Here is an 18,359-nt window from a genome sequence, read left to right on the forward strand (position 1 = left end):
GGCTCGAACTCACGGAGCGCGAGATCGTGACCTGGCTGAAGTCGGACGCTTAACCGACTGCGCCACCCAGGCGCCCCTAGCGTGTGTTTTTAATTCAGCAACTTAAAAGGAAAATCTTCAAAGCTTTTGCATTCCAGTAGCTGCGTTCTTTGATTCAAGTACCCATGGAGTGGTGACTTTTTTTTTTTTTAATTTTTTTTTCAACGTTTTTATTTATTTTTGGGACAGAGAGAGACAGAGCATGAATGGGGGAGGGGCAGAGAGAGAGGGAGACACAGAATCAGAGACAGGGTCCAGGCTCTGAGCCATCAGCCCAGAGCCTGACACGGGGCTCGAACTCACGGACCGTGAGATCGTGACCTGGCTGAAGTCGGATGCTTAACCGACTGTGCCACCCAGGCGCCCCAAAAAACCAATTCTAATCACTTGTGGAAAAGGAGGTGAAGCTACCAGGATCCTAAGAATAGCTTGCAAAGGACCAATGAAAATAATACTGTGATTTTCTCATCCATCTTCACTTTTACTGCTTTTGTATTTTTTACTTACAAGAGAAAAAAATTTTGCAATGGAATTTGAGCCATAGGTGGACAAAATTATGCTTTCGTGTGAAATATAAAACAAGTAAAATGTAGTGGGGCTATTTGCTGCAGCTAAAAACCAATTTTTACCTCTCAGTCTTAAGGAGATGGCATGCCTTAAGGAATAAGTCCTTTAAAAAAAAAATGAATGAACTGAGTTATTGTACCACATCTTGGGATTTATATTTTCAGTACAGCCAAAGTATATATTAAAATAAAATAAATGCTTACTGTGTGGCATCAAACCATGTTCTTCCCCCTAAATTTAATTTGGCTGTTCCTAAAACATCCTATTCATTTTCTGTGTACTGTATCTTGCTTCCTACTATGCAGAACAAGCAACTGCCTATGAAATCACCCAACCTAGTGAAGGCCTTTTGGTAAAAATACATTTTAAATGATACAAGCTTTAAGACCAAGATTATCAGAGACTACGAATGTGTTACTGGTTCTGTCAGTTACATAACTGACTTTGAGAACCACTTTCTCTTGTGGTTAGTCACTCCTTAAAATGAGTAAGTTGATGTCTCTTCCAATGAGGAGCCTGTCTGAATGTTTTGCCACAGACTGAGCATTCAAATGGCTTCTGCCCTGCGTGAATTAGATAGTGTCTTTCCAGTTTAGATGGAGATCTAAAACTCTTGGAACAAACGCTGCATTGGTAGAGAAGGCCATCATTCCTCTCCGCCCGCCCTGAATAACCACAACAGTGACCGTGATGGCTCTGCTCTGACTGCAAAAGTACACTAGAGAGATAGGGCTGCCTGTTCCTATAGGGGGGACTAAGAATGAAATCCTCCGATTCTGCCTTAACTTTTATTTCTGATATTTGATCTGACTCTGAGGCCTCATATTTTTGGAAACCGGGAGTCTGACATTGTTGGGAAGCATTATAGTTAATATTATCACCTGGATGAATGAGAAGTTGGTTCAAATTTTCAAATTCTACTTGGCAAAGAGATCGTCTATAAGGAATCTTATCAATATGAGTTAATTTGTGTCTTTTTAAATGAGCTGACTGTCTAAAAGATTTCCCACAAACATTACAGCCAAAAGGCCTCTGTCCAGTATGAATTAAATAGTGTCTTTGTAGTTTGGATATAGAAGGGAACACTTTCTCACATTTGTCACAAGGACACATCTTATGTCCAGTATGTAGGTTTTCACTTGGAACTGAAAAACCACACTGAAGCACTTCACAGTTATTAAAGAATTCCTCACCTGATGAACCGTAGATAGATACGTCTTTATTATTCGCTGAATTATCTATAGTTAACATGTTTTCTGTCGTAAGGATACCTTTCAAGTTTTTACCCACATTTTGGTTCTGGAAGTGTTTTTGCCAAGAAAATGGCAAAGTCAATGTTTTCTTCTTTTTATTGCCAACTGTCTTGTATGTTCCATGCTTGCCAAGAGGGCCCATAAATGTTCTCTGGGTTTGTTCAGGGCTCTGCTCACCGGAAATAAGATCACAATTTTCCAAGAAATTGTTTTTAAATACTTTTTTCTCAGATCGAAGATTATCTAATTTCTTACCCCCAGCACGTTTAAGTTTAGCCAAGATTTTTTTAACAACGGTTTTATAGTTGTAGCTTCTTTTGAGCCTGCTTGGCATTTTGCCACCTCTGGCAGGAAAACACTTATGTCCATTGAGAATCTGCTCTGATTCAAAACACTCTTCACACTCTGGACACTGAAAAGGGACGATATAAATAGAGTGGACATCAAGTGGATTATTCTCCTCAGATTCACCTAAATCACCATTTTCCAAACTATCCTGCTTTGCATTTAATTTATTAGGCAGCGGGCATGATTCTGGACTCTTCACCTTTAATGAAAGAGTCTGAAAGGTCTTATTCCTGGTATGGATTTGTTTATGCTTCAGAAGTTTGCTTTGAATCTTAAATCCTTTTTGACAAAAACAACATTGAAAAGGTCTTTCTTCTGAATGCGTGAGTTGATGAATTTTTAAATGAGTTGACTGTCGGAAAGACTTACTGCACAGGACACACTTAAAAGGCCTCTGACCAGTATGAATAAGTGCATGCCTATCAAGTTTTGATTGTGATGGAAACATCTTGCCGCAGATCGTACATGCATGAATATTCTTTCTTTTCTTTGTAGGGCTGTATGCAGGATCAGATTTAGAGCACGGGTGTAATGCCCATCTTTCCTCTGTGGTAAAAGTATGATACATCCCATATACCGGCTTTTCTTGCTTGGCCTCCAGCAATCTTCTGACCTGTTTAACGTCATTCTGGTAGGTTTCATTGTGAAGTTGTTGGTGCTTCACAAACGTCTTCAGATTTTTAAAGTGGCGTTGACAAATGCTACATTTAAAAGGCAGATTATGAGTTAGTTGATGTCTCTCCAGATGAACCAGTTGTCTAAAAGTTTTATGACACACATCACATTCAAATGGCTTTTGACCAGTATGAATGAGATAATGCCTAGCTAATTTTGATGGCGTTTCAAAGTGCTTGAAGCAAATATTGCAAATATATGGCCTGTTTCTAGGTAGTTTGTTGGCTACTACACACTGTTGAATCTTTAGCATTTTTAAATTGTTTTCAGCCATCATATTCTTCAGTGATATACTCTGATGAACTCCATGTTCTTAAACTCCACAGATGTCTAAAAATTAAAAATAAAAATGTATTAATTTAAAATGTATTCATATGAAAAGAAATAATTTGTCTTTTGGCTAAAGATATTAAGGGTAGAGAGGAACCTGGACTTTTTCTATGTTTATAAGTAAGTTAACAACTATTTTAGATGAATACTTTAGAATCATAAAACTAACTTCATACATAGAAATGATGAGTCTTTAAATTAAAGAAATCTCTAGGGACGTCTAGCTGACTCAGGAGATAGAGCATAGGACTCTTGATCTCAGGGTTGTGAGTTCAAGACCCAAGTTGGGTATAGAGTTTACTTAAAAAAAATAAAATTAGGGGCGCCTGGGTGGTTCAGTTGGTTCAGCGTCTGACTTCGACTCAGGTCATAATCTTGCAGTTCCTAAGTTTAAGCCCCACAATGGGCTTAAATGTGCTGTCAGCACAGAGCCCACTTTGGATCCCATCTCCCTCTCTCTGCCCCTCCTCCACCTCACTCATGCTCTCTATCTCTGTCAAAAATAAATAAACATTAAGAGAGGGAAATTAAAAAAATAAATTAAAAAATATATATCTAAAAATCAATATAAAGTTGGATTTCTAATTGAGATAATGCATTAAAAGGGGACTGAAATGAATTTCTTAACATTAAATAGACCTTTTAATTCCAATTTTCCTAGTTCTCTAGTAAGTAGCGTTGTCAGTATTTGTTCTGTCATTAAAAAAAAATTAATCTAGACAGGTAAGAAGTGTAAGAATTACAATATAATACTAAAAATAAGATGTATTTGCATTTAATTATAGCATATCATGGGCACAATCTGAGAAGGCAATGTTTCAGATACCAAAGTTGGATTTCTTAGCCACCTCATTAACAGTATTTATTATTATTTTTTTTATTTTTATATAGAGAGAGTGTGAACGGGGCAAAGGGGCAGAGGGAGAGAGAGACAGAATCCCAAGTAGGCTCCATGCTCAGCTCAGAGCCTGATGCAGGGCTTAATCCCATGACCCTGGGATCAACGCCTGAGCCTAAATGGAGTCAGCTGCTCAACTGACTGAGTCATCCAGGCGCCCATAACAGTATTTACTTTTAATTACTTCTTTGGACCAACAAAGACAACATGGACAGCTGGGAGAAAATGGCCCAGATAACTGGGGTTCTAGTCCTAGATTTGTCACCATATGATCTCAGTGGCAGAAAGAAAGAAATACAGATTCTTCATCTCTAAAATGGGGAAAATGCCTCCTGGCCTGCCTACCATATCAAGTTGTTGTGAGAATCATGGAGATAATGCATCTGAATGTGCTGGAAAACTGTGAAGCAATACACAAATGTAAGGTATTACTTAGCTCAACACTAATCAAATTTTAAAGCTTTATCCTTGTCTGCATAATTTTTTAGGGTTTCTACCTAAGAAATAAATACATTAACTAAATTTGTAGTTATGTCTTCTTTGCATTTTGTTGTTCAGCTCTCAAAAGACATGTACAAAAGCAATGAGGCAAAATGGCTACTTCTGTATTTATCAATGGCTAAGTAATTTGAAAGTTGAGTGTGGTTCACTTTTCAGACAATATAATAAAAGGATCATTTTGGTCTTGAAGTTAATATGAAGATAAAAATGCTTTCTCCAATATCCCCCTGGAGGACACATGCAAAAGTTTACCAGGTATTTTCACAAAAACCTATCTTCCCTTTTATCAGAGACCAATTTTCTTCTAATCCTTTTACTACCTTAAATAAGGGGATCAGAGATTTAAAAAAAAAAACAAAAAACAAAAAACAAAAAACTCCTCTAGCTTTCTCATCTAATGTATTTTCTCCTTGAGATCAGAAAGTTGATCAATCTACCAGAAACTCCGCGTTCTTCTTTCTGTCAGCTGATCTGGCGAATATTCAACATATATGCTATTTGCTATTAACTGCCTTCTCCTAGAAGACACCTTAAACACAAAGGCACAAACACACCCACTGTGGTTCTATTCAGCAATGTGAATTAGAAACATGGAAAAATTCATTTACTGAGCAAGTATCTTCTACCAGTTGCTTTATCTCTGTTTTTCAAAGTGTACATCGCTACCCGCTAATGGATTATGAAATCAATATAGTGGGTTATGATCAGCAATTTTGTTTAATAAAAAGTAGAATATATCAGATTGTATTACAAATAAAGATAAATACGGTTTTGTGAAACTTCTGTATAAAGATTAAGAAAGTTTGTGAAAGCTGTTCCTGGTATTATCTCTTCAGACAACACTAGACAGAGGAATCCACAACAAATCAATTACTTTATTCAAAGTAACCAAATAATCTATTAGGTAAGATTGAGGCCCACAGGATGAGACAGGATTACTAAGGAAAGCAACAGTATCTGATTTTCTTCACTTGGCCCATATAACCTCCAAATTTGTCAAAACATTTAATTAGAGGCCAAATGGAATATGCCACACTAGTCTATGCAAAATAAAAGACTCTGACTACAAGCCACTATATTAATTTACAAAATGTACTATATAACGCAGATATCCATGTTAGCGACAATCATCTGTTGGTGCTATTAATATGCATTTTCACTACACGGAGTTACTGGTGAACAACCTCCAAATCCCTAAACATGCTAACACAGCAACAGTTTGGGGTATTAAAATTAAGTCATGAATCCAGTAAATTGCCAAGAACTTGGCAATTTATTTCATTCCTGTCGAGCTATCAGGTGTCAAGGTGGTCAATTAGGACAATGAGCCAAAATGAAAGTAATAATCAAGCCTTTATTCACTTACTGCCACAGTGCAAGCAAAAGGCAAAACAAGTACTGGTTCCCCAGGGTGCATTAAACAGACCTACACTAGGTGAGGATCAGATGGATGCAGTGCACACAATCATCTCTCTGCAGAGGAGGCCAGAACAAAAAGGCTTCTGCCTCCTCATGGATCTGTGGGCCAGGGGAAGATGAAGGAAGGGAAGACAAAGGAGTGGAAAGGTCCTGAGTCAAAATGGAGAAAAGTACCTCAAGCAAGTCCCTCCCCCTACCTACCCAAAGAGGTCTTGGTGGGCACGGAGGCACCTGGGAAATACTTCAGCCAAGATCTTCAGAATGGAGGTACCTGAGCCAACAATGCAATCTAGTATAAGCCTGGGTAGCAGGAGGGAAGGAATGAGTCCTTGACTGCAACTCCCCCCAGAAACTGGCCATGCACAAGTCTGGTGTGAAGAGGGCAGTTTCCTCCAGAAGGCCAGCCAGCCAAAACCATGCAATTGTCTACAGTCGGGCCTGAAAGATCACACAAAGGATTCTGGCCTACAGCCGACCTCCTCGATTCTTACTGTATAGTTTTCCTCTTTAATAGTTTCCATGGAATACTCTTGAAAAAATCCCACACTTGCACCACATACAACAACCACCACCGATTCTAACAGGGTTCCTATGCCAGAAAGTGTCTATGGCTGATCACCTACCACTAGCACTAAAACTGTATTCTGTTGCCTTCACACCATGTGGGAAAGCACTTACTGGGAGCCCTGTACTGTTGGAACCATTGATGGCAACCAGTGATCTCATCTGCTATTTATAAGCCATAGCTTCGGGATCCCCAATGCTCCAAGTGCAGTACCCTGTGTACTTACACAGGGTGCATATTAATTTGATAAAGCTCCAAATCCCACTTCAACTGATTCTCTGTGCTCTCAATTGATATTTTTGTTGTTGGTAACCCCAAAGAAGAAACAAACAAACAAACAAACAAAACCAAGCCAACACCATGTTCTTTTTTCTATGTTAAATTGAAAATTAAAAAAAAGTAAACCTCAGAGGTTCAACCTGAAGATTATTATAACAACTGCCAAGACAACACTCTGTTGGAAGACTGTAAAAACCGATTTAAAAAATTCCAAGACGCTTCCCGACTGAAAGCCTGTTGGTTTTTTACCCTTACCTAACACCATCAAAGCGAAATAAGGATCTCACAAAAAGCAAGTGAACAAAAAAAGACCGGAGAGAAACTTGGATCACTTCCAGCTGGGGAATAATCTCTGGCGACATTGATCACAACATTTCCTCCTTTGTGGCCGCTTCTGCCCCACTTCCCCTGGCCCACTCTCGTGGCCTTGAACCCTCACCTCTCGTCCTCGAGGGGCTGAAATGGACAGAGGACCCTGACATCTGGCCGTCGCCCTAATCGTCCACAACCAATAAGCACCTAGGGGGTCCAGCCGAATCCAGAGACTGCAAAATCCCACACTAGGAAAGGAAGGGTGAAAACTGCTTTGGCCGCAGCCAGGGGAAAAATGCCACAGGCGACTCGACCCACAGCAGGGGAAAAGCATCCTTTCTGCGCCTTCCTCTAGGAGACAGACTGCCGTCCCCCATGAGACGCAGTCGGGAGGCGGGGAAGTGGAAAAGGAAAGGGGGCTGAGGTCTTGGCGCCCCCGCTATGGGTCCCCGGACACCTTGGAGGGATCGAGGCAGGCCCGACCCTTCCCGAGGATCGCTCCACCTCACACACGGACTCCTCAAATCCTCCTCACGCACCTGGAGCTGGCACGGACCGGGTAGGCGCGCATCGCAGGGCCCAGACGCCGCGAAGGCTACGGGCGCACGTCCGCAGGGCTGGCGCGGCGACGGGCTGAGCGCGCAGGCGCGGCACTCGGGAGCTCCCAGGGACGCGGTCCGGCTGGAAACCGGCTCCCCCCACCCCAGGGCCGCCCTTCCTTAGGCGTGGTCTGCCAGCTGGCTGGGTGGTGGTGGGTGGGGGCTCCAGAGGTGGGTCCCTACCCCCAGCGCCGCCCACCCCGCACTGCACTCGCGGGCGGAAGAGAATAGACAAGTGGAGAAGGGCGTTTGTTGAGATGGCTCTGACAATTCGAGGAGATGGATGTAAAGTGCCCAACATAGTGCCTAGAGCGTAGTAAGCCCTTAAATAGCTTATCATGTATTACTTTTTATATTAAATACAACTTTATAAAGTGATAGGATCTCATTTTAAAAATGAGCAAAATGAGGCTGAGGCGATAAGAAACACACCATGTCACACAGCTGATTGATGGTAGAAATGGAATTTGAACACAGGTAGGCTAGTACTAGACCTGCACTTTTAATTCACTACTTCTTCCCAAATTATAGATCATCTCTGTATTGTATGTGGACACAAGTAAGGGTTAAATATTGTAGTTAAGTTACAGACTTGGGTGGCACATTATTATTGAATAAGATGTTTAAGATGTGAATAAGATCTACCCGAAATTTTAAGTACAAAAGACATTGGAAAATTATTGTGGATTTTTGCAGGTTCAGACTGTAACTGTCTCAGCTTGAGAGTTGAGGTCATGAGGACAGGTAACAAGCACATTTTCTTTCAACTGTAAGTAACTTCCTGCATTACTTTTCAAGGACCACTGACAACAAAAATGGTTATTTCTAATGTCGATATACGTTCCTCTATTTAAAAAGGAAAAAGTTGGGCCAGTGAAAAGTAAGTGTCTATTTTCCGTGTGGTAACATGAGGAAAGGGCTAATAGAAAATAAGCTTTTGCTTTTTATATAGCAACCTTGGAGGAGTCACATTTGGAAAAGGTTGAAGCCCTTACTTTCAACAGAAGCAGAGACAGAGAGAGGAGGGGAAAACCTTTAGGTGTCCTAAATACTAACCCCAGTATGGGGACTCTGTGTGTTCAGATAACCCTTGGGGACTTGCTCCATTCTGCAGCTTCTCCTGGAAGTTCAGCTGACTAAACCATGCAAACAATTGCATCCATCACCAGCCACATAAATCCTCAGGAAAGATATGCAGACTGTGAGAGAATATTACATGAGATTTGGAACCAATGGAGGGTGCATTGCCTGCAAAATACATAGGCCTTTGCACCAAGAGCCTGAATTTGGAGTGTGGAACACAGATGAGACATGAATAAGCAATTCTCCAAGGCCACATACCCTACATCATAACTTTCCCCCATTCACTCTGAAAGCCATCTCAGGAGCCTTCTGGGGGAAAAGGAGAAGCTATCACAAATAGGTCATCAGAAAGATTTCACTGATTAGGTAAGATTTGATTGGGGACTCAGCAATGGGTACAATATGGATAAACAGAAACTATAAGGGCAGGATAGAACATTGTAGGGAGGGATGGTAGTAGTGACAAGGAAAAATGGCAAGACATACCTTTGAGTTAGTATCTTACCTCTGCAACTCACTAGTATATGTCCTCAAAAGTTACTTAACCTTGGGGCACCGGGGTGGCTCAGTTGGTTGAGCATCTGACTTTGGCTCAGGTCATGATCTCAGGGTCCGTGGGTTCGAGCCCCACGTTAGGCTCACTGCTGTCAGCACAGAGCCTACTTCAGATCCTCTGTCCCCTCTCTCTCTGCCCTTCTGCTCGCACTCTCACTCTGAAAAATAAATAAAAAACATTTTTTAAAAAAGTTATTTAACCTTTCTGAATCTCAGTTCCCTCATCTGTAAAATGGGGATATAATTAATCATTCACTGGCATATGAATGAATCAATCAACCAATGACATATCCTGTACAAAGTGCGAAAGATTCATTTCTTAGTATATGAAGTCCTTGACGTCAATGTAGTTTTCAGCTTAGAACAACGTACAAGGAAGTACAATGTGATAAGAGAAGATACGTAGAGGGCAGGAGGGAGGAGGAGGAATGTCTAAAGCTATCTGGGGCTTCAGGTGGAGACTGTCTTTGAGCTGAGGCTTTTTTTGTTTTTATTTATTTTTTAATGTTTATTTATTTTTGAGACAGAGAGAGAGACAGAGTGTGAGCAGGGAAGAGGCAGAGAGAGAGGGAAACACAGAATCTGAAGCAGGCTCCAAGCTCTGAGCTGTCAGCACGGAGCCCCACATGGGGATCTCTAACTCACCCAACTGCGAGATCAAGACCTGAGCTGAAGTAGGGACACTTAACCAAATGAGCCACCCAGACTCTCCTGGATTCTACAAACTTTTAATTAATCATTGTCTACATTCCAGCTGTCATTCCTCTATTTCAGGGAATATGAAAACCCTTTTTTTTCTGCATTACCCCCAAATGTCTTTATTTCTTGTGGTACGTGACACTCACTGAGGGTCCTAAGAGGCAGTCCCCAGTTCAGATCTATGAGAGACCCTGACTCAGTGGAAGTAGCAGTCATAGAAGGAATCTTTCATCAGCCCTGTACTGAGTTGCATTGTGTCCCCCCAAAAAGATGTGTTCAAGTCCTAAGCCCAAGAACCTGAAAATGTGACTTTATTTGGAAATAGGGTCTTTGCAGATAGAATTAAGGATTTTGATAGTAAGTGATCCTTGGTTTGAGGTAAGCCCTAAATCCAATGATGATTTGCCTTATAAGAAGAGGAGGGGCACCTGGGTGGCTCAGTCGGTTGAGTGTCCAGCTTCAGCTCAGGTCAGGATCTCACGGTTCATGAGTTCAAGCCCCACATCCATCTCCCTGGCGCTGTCAGCATAGAGCCCGCTTCAGATCCTCTGTCCCTCTCTGCCCATCTCCCACTTGCGCTTTCTCAAAAATAAATAAAACATTTTAAAAAAGAAAAAAGAAAAGGACACAGAGACACACACAGACACGCAGAGGAGAAGGCCATGTGAATAATGAGGTTTTGGGGTAATAGTGGGTGGGGTTCATGGGGTCCAGAGCTGACGGCCAAGAAAGAATTCTTGAAGATGTCTTTGGTGCAAAAAGATGACTTTATTAAGGCATGGGGACAGGACCCATGGGGACAAAGAACTGCCCTGGAATCCTGTGGAGAGACTGGTTATATATTTGGGAGTTGGGGGAGGTAAAGTCCAGGGGAAGTTTCTAGTGAGATTTTCATATGCTAAAGAAGACTCCCAGGATAGTGGAGGACTAGCTATTGTCAAGCTAAGGTGGTTTTGCACCTAGCAAAGCATTAGCATTGAGACAGTAGGGAGTTCCTGGAGAAAGTTTTACTCTGCCAGCCTCAAGTATTTGTCAATGGGCTGCAGGTTGTAAGGAAATTTAGTTCTATCTGCCATTTCCTTCTGCCTGTGTTTCCCACATCACTATGGAGGGGTGATGTTGGGGCTCTAGGAAACTGAGCTTGATAAGACTGCCTTTTTCTTGTAATTTGCTAAGATTTTTGTAAACTGATGGAGACTCAGGTCCTTTAGTTTTTCCCCTTTCCTTTGATCTGGGGTAGCCAGGAGAACCAGAGGAATATCACACATATCCCACCTGGGGGTGGGAGTGGGGTGTTGGGGGGGGTGGTTTAAGGCCTGTCAGCTTGCCTTATGCTCCCTTATCATGGAGACAAGAAGCTGGAGTGACACAGTCAGAGGCCAAGGAGCCTCCAGGCTACTACAAGCTAGGAGGGGCAAAGAAGCATTCACCCCCAGATCCCCAGAGGGACCTTGGACCTGCTGAAACCTTGATTTTAGTCTTCTAGCCTGCAGAACATGAGAATAGATTTCTGTTGTAAACCATGCATTTTGTGGCCCTTTGTTACGGCCATATGAATGATGAGGCTTTTGGGGTGATCGTGGAGTTCATGGGGCCTGGAGCCCTGAAAACTGATGTAAGTCCAAATATTTTTATTTATTCCCTTGACATTTATTGAGCACACTTATTGAGCACTCTGCCAGGCAGAGAAACAAGACAGGCAAAGTCCTCGCTCTTACGCACAGCCTACATTCTGATAGTGATGGTGATGGGAAAGATAGGAAATAAAGAAACAATAAATAAACAAGATAATTTCTGATGGATAAAAGGATTATTGGGACAAAGAGAAAATTGAGGTATCTGAGTGATGAGGGAGTGTGGGGCAAGCTGAGGGCAAAATACAGGCTGGCACCCCACCCCCACCCCGGGTGGAATATGTATGATATTCCTCGGACACCCCTGGCTACCCAAGAACAAAGGAAAGGAGTTTAAGTGCTTGCCATGATGATGTGGGAAACTAAGGCAAATGGAAAGTTAAATTCCCTTACTGCCTACAGCCCATTGACAAGTCCTTGAGTATGGCAGAGTGACCTCCCTCTAGGAGCTCAGCTGCCTCAATGATGACACTTTGCTAGGGGCAAAAGAGAACCTTAGCTTAACATTATCCCAACCTTGAGGATCCTGTAAGTCTACTCCCTTTATCTCAACTGCCCCAAGATATATGCTGACACTCATACTCCATGCTTATGCCCCCCCCCCGCGGAGGGGGGGGGGGGGGGGGGGGGGTGGGGGGGGTTTTGTTAGACAGTAAAAAAGGGTGTTTCCCTACCAACAGCTAGCCCCTCAATGTCCTGAAAACCTTGCTTCCAAAATACTTTAGAGACTTACTCTATCCCTGATCCCCTTCCAACCTGAGGGTATATAGTGAATTACCTGTCACAACCCCAGTGCAGCTCTTCCTGTCCCAATGCTGTAATAAAATCACCTTTTTGCACCAAAGACCTCTTCAAGAATTCTTTCTTGGCCATTGGCTCCGGACTCCCCCATCACCCCAAAACTACATCATGAGGACTTCTTTAGATTAAGTAGTCAAGGAAGTTCTCTGAGGATGATGAGGGAGCCAAAGGCAAGCTGAGACCAAGGCAGAAGCTAACACCCCACAACTTCCCCTCCCCAGGTGGGATATGTGTGATATTCCTCAGGCACTCCTGGCTGCCCAAGAACAAAGGAAAGGGAAAAACAAATAACACAAATAAATTATCACAGTCATGCGGGACATGAGTCTCCATCAGTTTACAGATGTCTTAGTAAATTACAAGAAAAAGGCAACTTATCGATAGCCTAATCTCCAGAAACCTATATACTCAGTTTCCAGGAGCCCTAATATCACCCTCCCCTCCATAGAGATGTGAGGAACAAAGGCAAGAAGAAAATGATAGATAAAATTAAATTTCCTTATAACCTGCAGCTCATTGACAAATATTTGAGATAGGCAGAGTATAACACTTCTCTAGGAGATCCCTATAATCTTTTTTTTTTATATGAAATTTATTGTCAAATTGGTTTCCATACAACACCCAGTGCTCATCCCAAAAGGTGCCCTCCTCAATACCCATCACCCACCCTCTCCTCCCTCCCACCCCCCATCAACCCTCAGTTTGCTCTCAGTTCTCAACAGTCTCTTATGCTTTGGCTCTCTCCCACTCTAACCTCTTTTTTTTTTTTTCCTTCCCCTCCCCCATGGGTTCCTGTTAAGTTTCTCAGGATCCACATAAGAGTGAAACCATATGGTATCTGTCTTTCTCTGTATGGCTTATTTCACTTAGCATCACACTCTCCAGTTCCATCCACGTTGTTACAAAAGGCCATATTTCATTTTTTCTCATTGCCACGTCGTATTCCATTGTGTATATAAACCACAATTTCTTTATCCATTCATCAGTTGATGGACATTTAGGCTCTTTCCATAATTTGGCTATTGTTGAGAGTGCTGCTATGAACATTGGGGTACAAGTGCCCCTATGCATCAGTACTCCTGTGTCCCTTGGATAAATTCCTAGCAGTGCTATTGCTGGGTCATAGGGTAGGTCTATTTTTAATTTTCTGAGGAACCTCCACACTGCTTTCCAGAGCGGCTGCACCAATTTGCATTCCCACCAACAGTGCAAGAGGGTTCCCGTTTCTCCACATCCTCTCCAGCATCTATAGTCTCCTGATTTGTTCATTTTGGCCACTCTGACTGGCGTGAGGTGATACCTGAGTGTGGTTTTGATTTGTATTTCCCTGATAAGGAGCGACGCTGAACATCTTTTCATGTGCCTGTTGGCCATCCGGATGTCTTCTTTAGAGAAGTGTCTATTCATGTTTTCTGCCCATTTCTTCACTGGGTTATTTGCTTTTCGGGTGTGGAGTTTGGTGAGCTCTTTATAGATTTTGGATACTAGCCCTTTGTCCGATATGTCATTTGCAAATATCTTTTCCCATTCCGTTGGTTGCCTTTTAGTTTTGTTGGTTGTTTCCTTTGCTGTGCAGAAGCTTTTTATCTTCATAAGGTCCCAGTAATTCACTTTTGCTTTTAATTCCCTTGCCTTTGGGGATATGTCGAGTAAGAGATTGCTACGGCTGAGGTCAGAGAGGTCTTTTCCTGCTTTCTCCTCTAAGGTTTTGATGGTTTCCTGTCTCACATTCAGGTCCTTTATCCATTTTGAGTTTATTTTTGTGAATGGTGTGAGAAAGTGGTCTAGTTTCAACCTTCTGCATGTTGCTGTCCAGTCCTCCCAGCACCATTTGTTAAAGAGACTGTCTTTTTTCCATTGGATGTTCTTTCCTGCTTTGTCAAAGATTAGTTGGCCATACGTTTGTGGGTCTAGTTCTGGGGTTTCTATTCTATTCCATTGGTCTATGTGTCTGTTTTTGTGCCAGGAGCTCCCTATAATCTTAATGTTAATGCCTTACTAGAGAAAAAAATAACCTTAACTTGACTTCCAGTATCTTCTTTAACATATGAAAGTCCTTTCAGAAACTTCTCCTTTGCCTTTACTTGCCCCAACTCCATAGTATATAATCAGTCACTCCTCACAACCCCAGTGCAGCTCTTTCTGCCCATGGTCCTGTCCCCATGCTTTAATAAAATCACCTTTTTGCTCCAAAGATGTCTCAAGAATTCTTTCTTGGCCATCGGCTCTAGAGCCCCACCACCACTCCAAAATTGCATCAAAGAGATGACATCGAGCTGAAACCTGAATAATAAGAAAGAGCTAGTGATATGAAGATCCATCAATGGGAAGGGTGTTGCAAGCAATTGATCCAGCTGGTGCAAAGGTCCTCAGACAGGCATGATCTCGCTGTGATTCAGGAACTGGTAGGAGGCCAGGGGCTCTGAAATGACATTCAAGGAGGAAGTGTTACAAAATTAAATGAGCTCAGAGAACAGAGGAGTCAGATCTTGTGTAGCCTTGTAGACCATGGTAAAGGGTTTGGGTTTTATTCCAGATGCAAGGGAAAGCACTTGGAAGGGTTTAAGAAGGTCTGATTTGAATTTTTAAATGATACCTACAGCAAGTTGAGTTAATTGAAGGAGTATGGAGAGATTGCATTGTGTCAATTTAGCTAAACTGGAATTAAGTTTCCCAGAATTCCCTTCCCTGCATGGCTCAGAGTTGTCAAGCCTCACAAAAAGATTTTTTTGTTTGCTTTTTGTTTTTAATTTACATTCAAGTTAGTTAGCATATAGTGCAACAATGATTTCAGGAGTAGATTCCTTAATGCCCCTTACCCATTTAGCCCATCCCCCCCCACACAACCTCTCCAGTAACCCTCTGTTTGTTCTCCTTATTTAAGAATCTTTTGTTTTGTTCGCCTCCCTGTTTTTATATTATTTTTGCTTCCCTTCCCTTACGTTCATCTGTTTTGTATCTTAAAGTTCTCATGTGAATGAAGTCATATGATATTTGTCTTTCTCTGACTATTTTTGCTTAGCATAATACCCTCTAGTTCTATCCATGTAGTTGCAAATGGCAAGATTTCATTCTTTTTGATTGCCGAGTAATGTTCTGTTGTATGTACATGTATGTGTGTGTGTGTGTGTGTATGTGTGTGTGTACCACATCTTCTTTACCCATTCATCCATCGATGGACATTTGGGCTCTTTCCATACTTTGTCTGTTGTTGATAGCACTACTATAAACATTGGGGTGCTTGTGCCCCTTCGAAACAGCATACCTGTATCTTTTGGATAAATACCTCATAGTGCAATTGCTGGGTTGTAGGGTAGTTTTATTTTTAATTTTTTGAGGAACTTCTGTACTGTTTTCCAGAGCGGCTGCACCAGTTTGCATTCCCACCAGCAGTACAAAAGAGATCCTCTTTCTCTGCATCCTTGCCAACATCTGTTGTTGCCTGAGTTTTGTTTTTTTTTTAATGTTTATTTTTGAGACAGAGAGCATTAGTGGGGGAGTGGCAGAGAGAGAGGAGAGAGACAGAATCAAAGTAGTCTGCACATTGTCAGCCCAGAGCCCGATGGCAGGGCTTGAACCAATGAGTTGTGAGATCACGACCTGAGCTGAAACCAAGTCTGATGCTTAACCGGCTGAACCACCCAGGCAGCCACAAGTACAATTCTGTACACTATTTGGAAGGTAGAAAGAAGCAGTAGCCTATTGTTTTTACACTTGGAAGATGGGAGCAGAGCACAGGCACCTTTGCAGTAGATTTACATTGTTGTAATCTGCTGACTCACCCTCCTGGCCTGGGGCAACACCTGGCCCACAGCTCCTTCAGCTCCTGCCAAATTTTATCCTTCAGCTTCTCGAAGTCCTGGGCCAAGAGCATATTCAGTCCCATGACTAAGGGCATCAGCTTCTCCTGTGGGACACATGCCCTCATCCAAGTTGGAGGATTGGAAGTGATGAGAGACTGACAGTCTTTCCGATTCCAGTCCATCCTTGTAGCTGTGTAGAAGCTTACCCTCCAGATTCCAGTTGATTCTCACATCTCCTTCTCCTCCTTCATATTCATTGCCCCTTTTAAGTGCCAGAGCCTGGGGGGGTGTGGGGCACATACACTGTTTTATCAGCTTCTATAGTTGTGTGAAGCCAAAGCCCTATAACAAACTCATGTATATATAATATATACATATATATAGGAATTTATGCATATACTTTATATTTATTATGTATCTATATGTAAATATTTATAGAGTGATATAATGTGTATATATTTTAATATATTTATATAAATACATTTTATGTATTTAATATGTGATATATATTTTGTATATTTAAATTATATTTTATATTTGAAATATGTGTTATTGTATATAAATATTTATTATATATATGTATATTTTTTAAAGAACAGAACTTTATTAGGTTTGTTTAGCACACAGTAAGCTCATAAATTTGAAAACCATCTGTATGCTCGAAATTCTCACATCTGAAGCTCTACTCCCAATTCTTTCTCTGTCCCACATAGCCTACTCTGTATTTGGTAACTCCTCCTGGCTATCCCACTGAAACTTCACAATCAACATGAACCAAAATTCATTTATTATTGATTATGTCCTCTGAATATCCTTTAAATTCATTCACATGTTTCACATTAAAATATGATCATCATGGGGCGCCTGGGTGGCACAGTCGGTTAAGCATCCGACTTCAGCCAGGTCACGATCTCGCGGTCCGTGAGTTCGAGCCCCGTGTCGGGCTCTGGGCTGATGGCTCAGAGCCTGGAGGCTGTTTCCGATTCTGTGTCTCCCTCTCTCTCTGCCCCTCCCCCATTCATGCTCTGTCTCTCTCTGTCCCAAAAATAAATAAACGTTGGAAAAAAAAAATTAAAAAAAAATATGATCATCATTTTCTCTCTCTGTGTCCTGGATTTTTCCAACAAAGCCTCATTTGGAATTTGCCAAATCCAAATTTTTTTCTCTTCCCTCCATGTTTTACTCAGAAACTAGAGTGGTCTTACTACACCCCAATTAAATCGTGTCAATCCTCTATTTAAAAATATCTCAAGTTACCCATTTTTTTGTGGAAGAAAACTCAAATGTCCTAACTTTTCTTCAAAGCCTTTGCTTTTTTAATTCCAGTATAGTTAACATACAGTGTTATGTTAGTTTCAGGTATGCAGTATAGTGATTCATCAATTCTATACATTACTCAGTGCTCATCAAGGTAAGTGTACCCTTAATCCCCTTTACCTAGTTCACTCATTCCCCCCACCCCCCTCTGGTAATCATCATTTCTTCTCTGTGTTTAAGAGTCTGATTTTTTGTCTCTCATTTAAAAAAAAATATATTTATTTATTTTTGAAAGAAAGAGTGTCAGTGGGAGAGGGGCAGAGAGAGAGAGAGGGAGACCAGAATCCGAAGCAGGCTCCAGGCTCTGAGCTGTCAGCCCAGAGCCTAATGCAGGGCTCAAACCCATGAACCGTGAAATCATGACCTGAGCCAAAGTCGGACGCCTAACTGGCTGAGCCACCTACAATGCCCTGTTTGTCTCTTTTGTTTGTTTGTTCATTTATTTTGTTTCTTAAAATTCCATATATGAGTGAAATGATATGGTATTTGTCTTTCTCTGACTGATTTATTGCACTTGGCATTATACCCTATAGATCCCTTCATATTGTTGCAAATGGCAAAATCTCATTCTTCTTTATGGCTGAGTAATATTCCATATTTTTACATATACCACAACTTCTTTATCTATTCATCTATTGATGGACACTTGGGTTGCTTCCATATCTTGGCTATTGTAAATAAT

The 18,359-nt window shown here is 41.6% G+C and overlaps 2 protein-coding genes across 4 annotated transcripts in view; both read right to left on the bottom strand.

Moving 5' to 3' along the window:
- The window catches only part of AQR (aquarius intron-binding spliceosomal factor), a 100,987-nt gene extending 99,075 nt beyond the window's left edge, over positions 1 to 1,912 (bottom strand). Inside the window, exon 1 of the mRNA XM_040493369.1 lies at positions 1,800 to 1,912. The gene's annotated coding sequence lies outside the window, so the exon portion shown is untranslated. The remainder of the gene's footprint in view (positions 1 to 1,799) is intronic.
- On the bottom strand, positions 636 to 9,419 carry ZNF770 (zinc finger protein 770). 3 transcript variants are annotated; one of them, XM_040492223.1, is made up of 2 exons: positions 9,374 to 9,419; positions 636 to 3,212 (listed from the first exon to the last, which is right to left on the bottom strand). In XM_040492223.1, the coding sequence occupies exon 2, from the start codon at positions 3,157 to 3,159 to the stop codon at positions 1,078 to 1,080; it is 2,082 nt and encodes a 693-aa protein (XP_040348157.1). In that variant the 5' UTR covers positions 3,160 to 3,212; positions 9,374 to 9,419; the 3' UTR covers positions 636 to 1,077. The 3 variants fall into 3 exon arrangements, with proteins under 3 accessions (XP_040348157.1, XP_040348159.1, XP_040348156.1); XM_040492225.1 differs by lacking the exon at positions 9,374 to 9,419 and adding an exon at positions 8,842 to 8,865; XM_040492222.1 differs by lacking the exon at positions 9,374 to 9,419 and adding an exon at positions 7,726 to 7,844.
- Between the last annotated feature and the right edge of the window lie 8,940 nt (positions 9,420 to 18,359).

The sequence above is a fragment of the Herpailurus yagouaroundi genome, unplaced genomic scaffold (assembly GCF_014898765.1).
Source record: "Herpailurus yagouaroundi ecotype Mexico unplaced genomic scaffold, PumYag 184, whole genome shotgun sequence".
Taxonomy (NCBI): domain Eukaryota; kingdom Metazoa; phylum Chordata; class Mammalia; order Carnivora; family Felidae; genus Herpailurus; species Herpailurus yagouaroundi.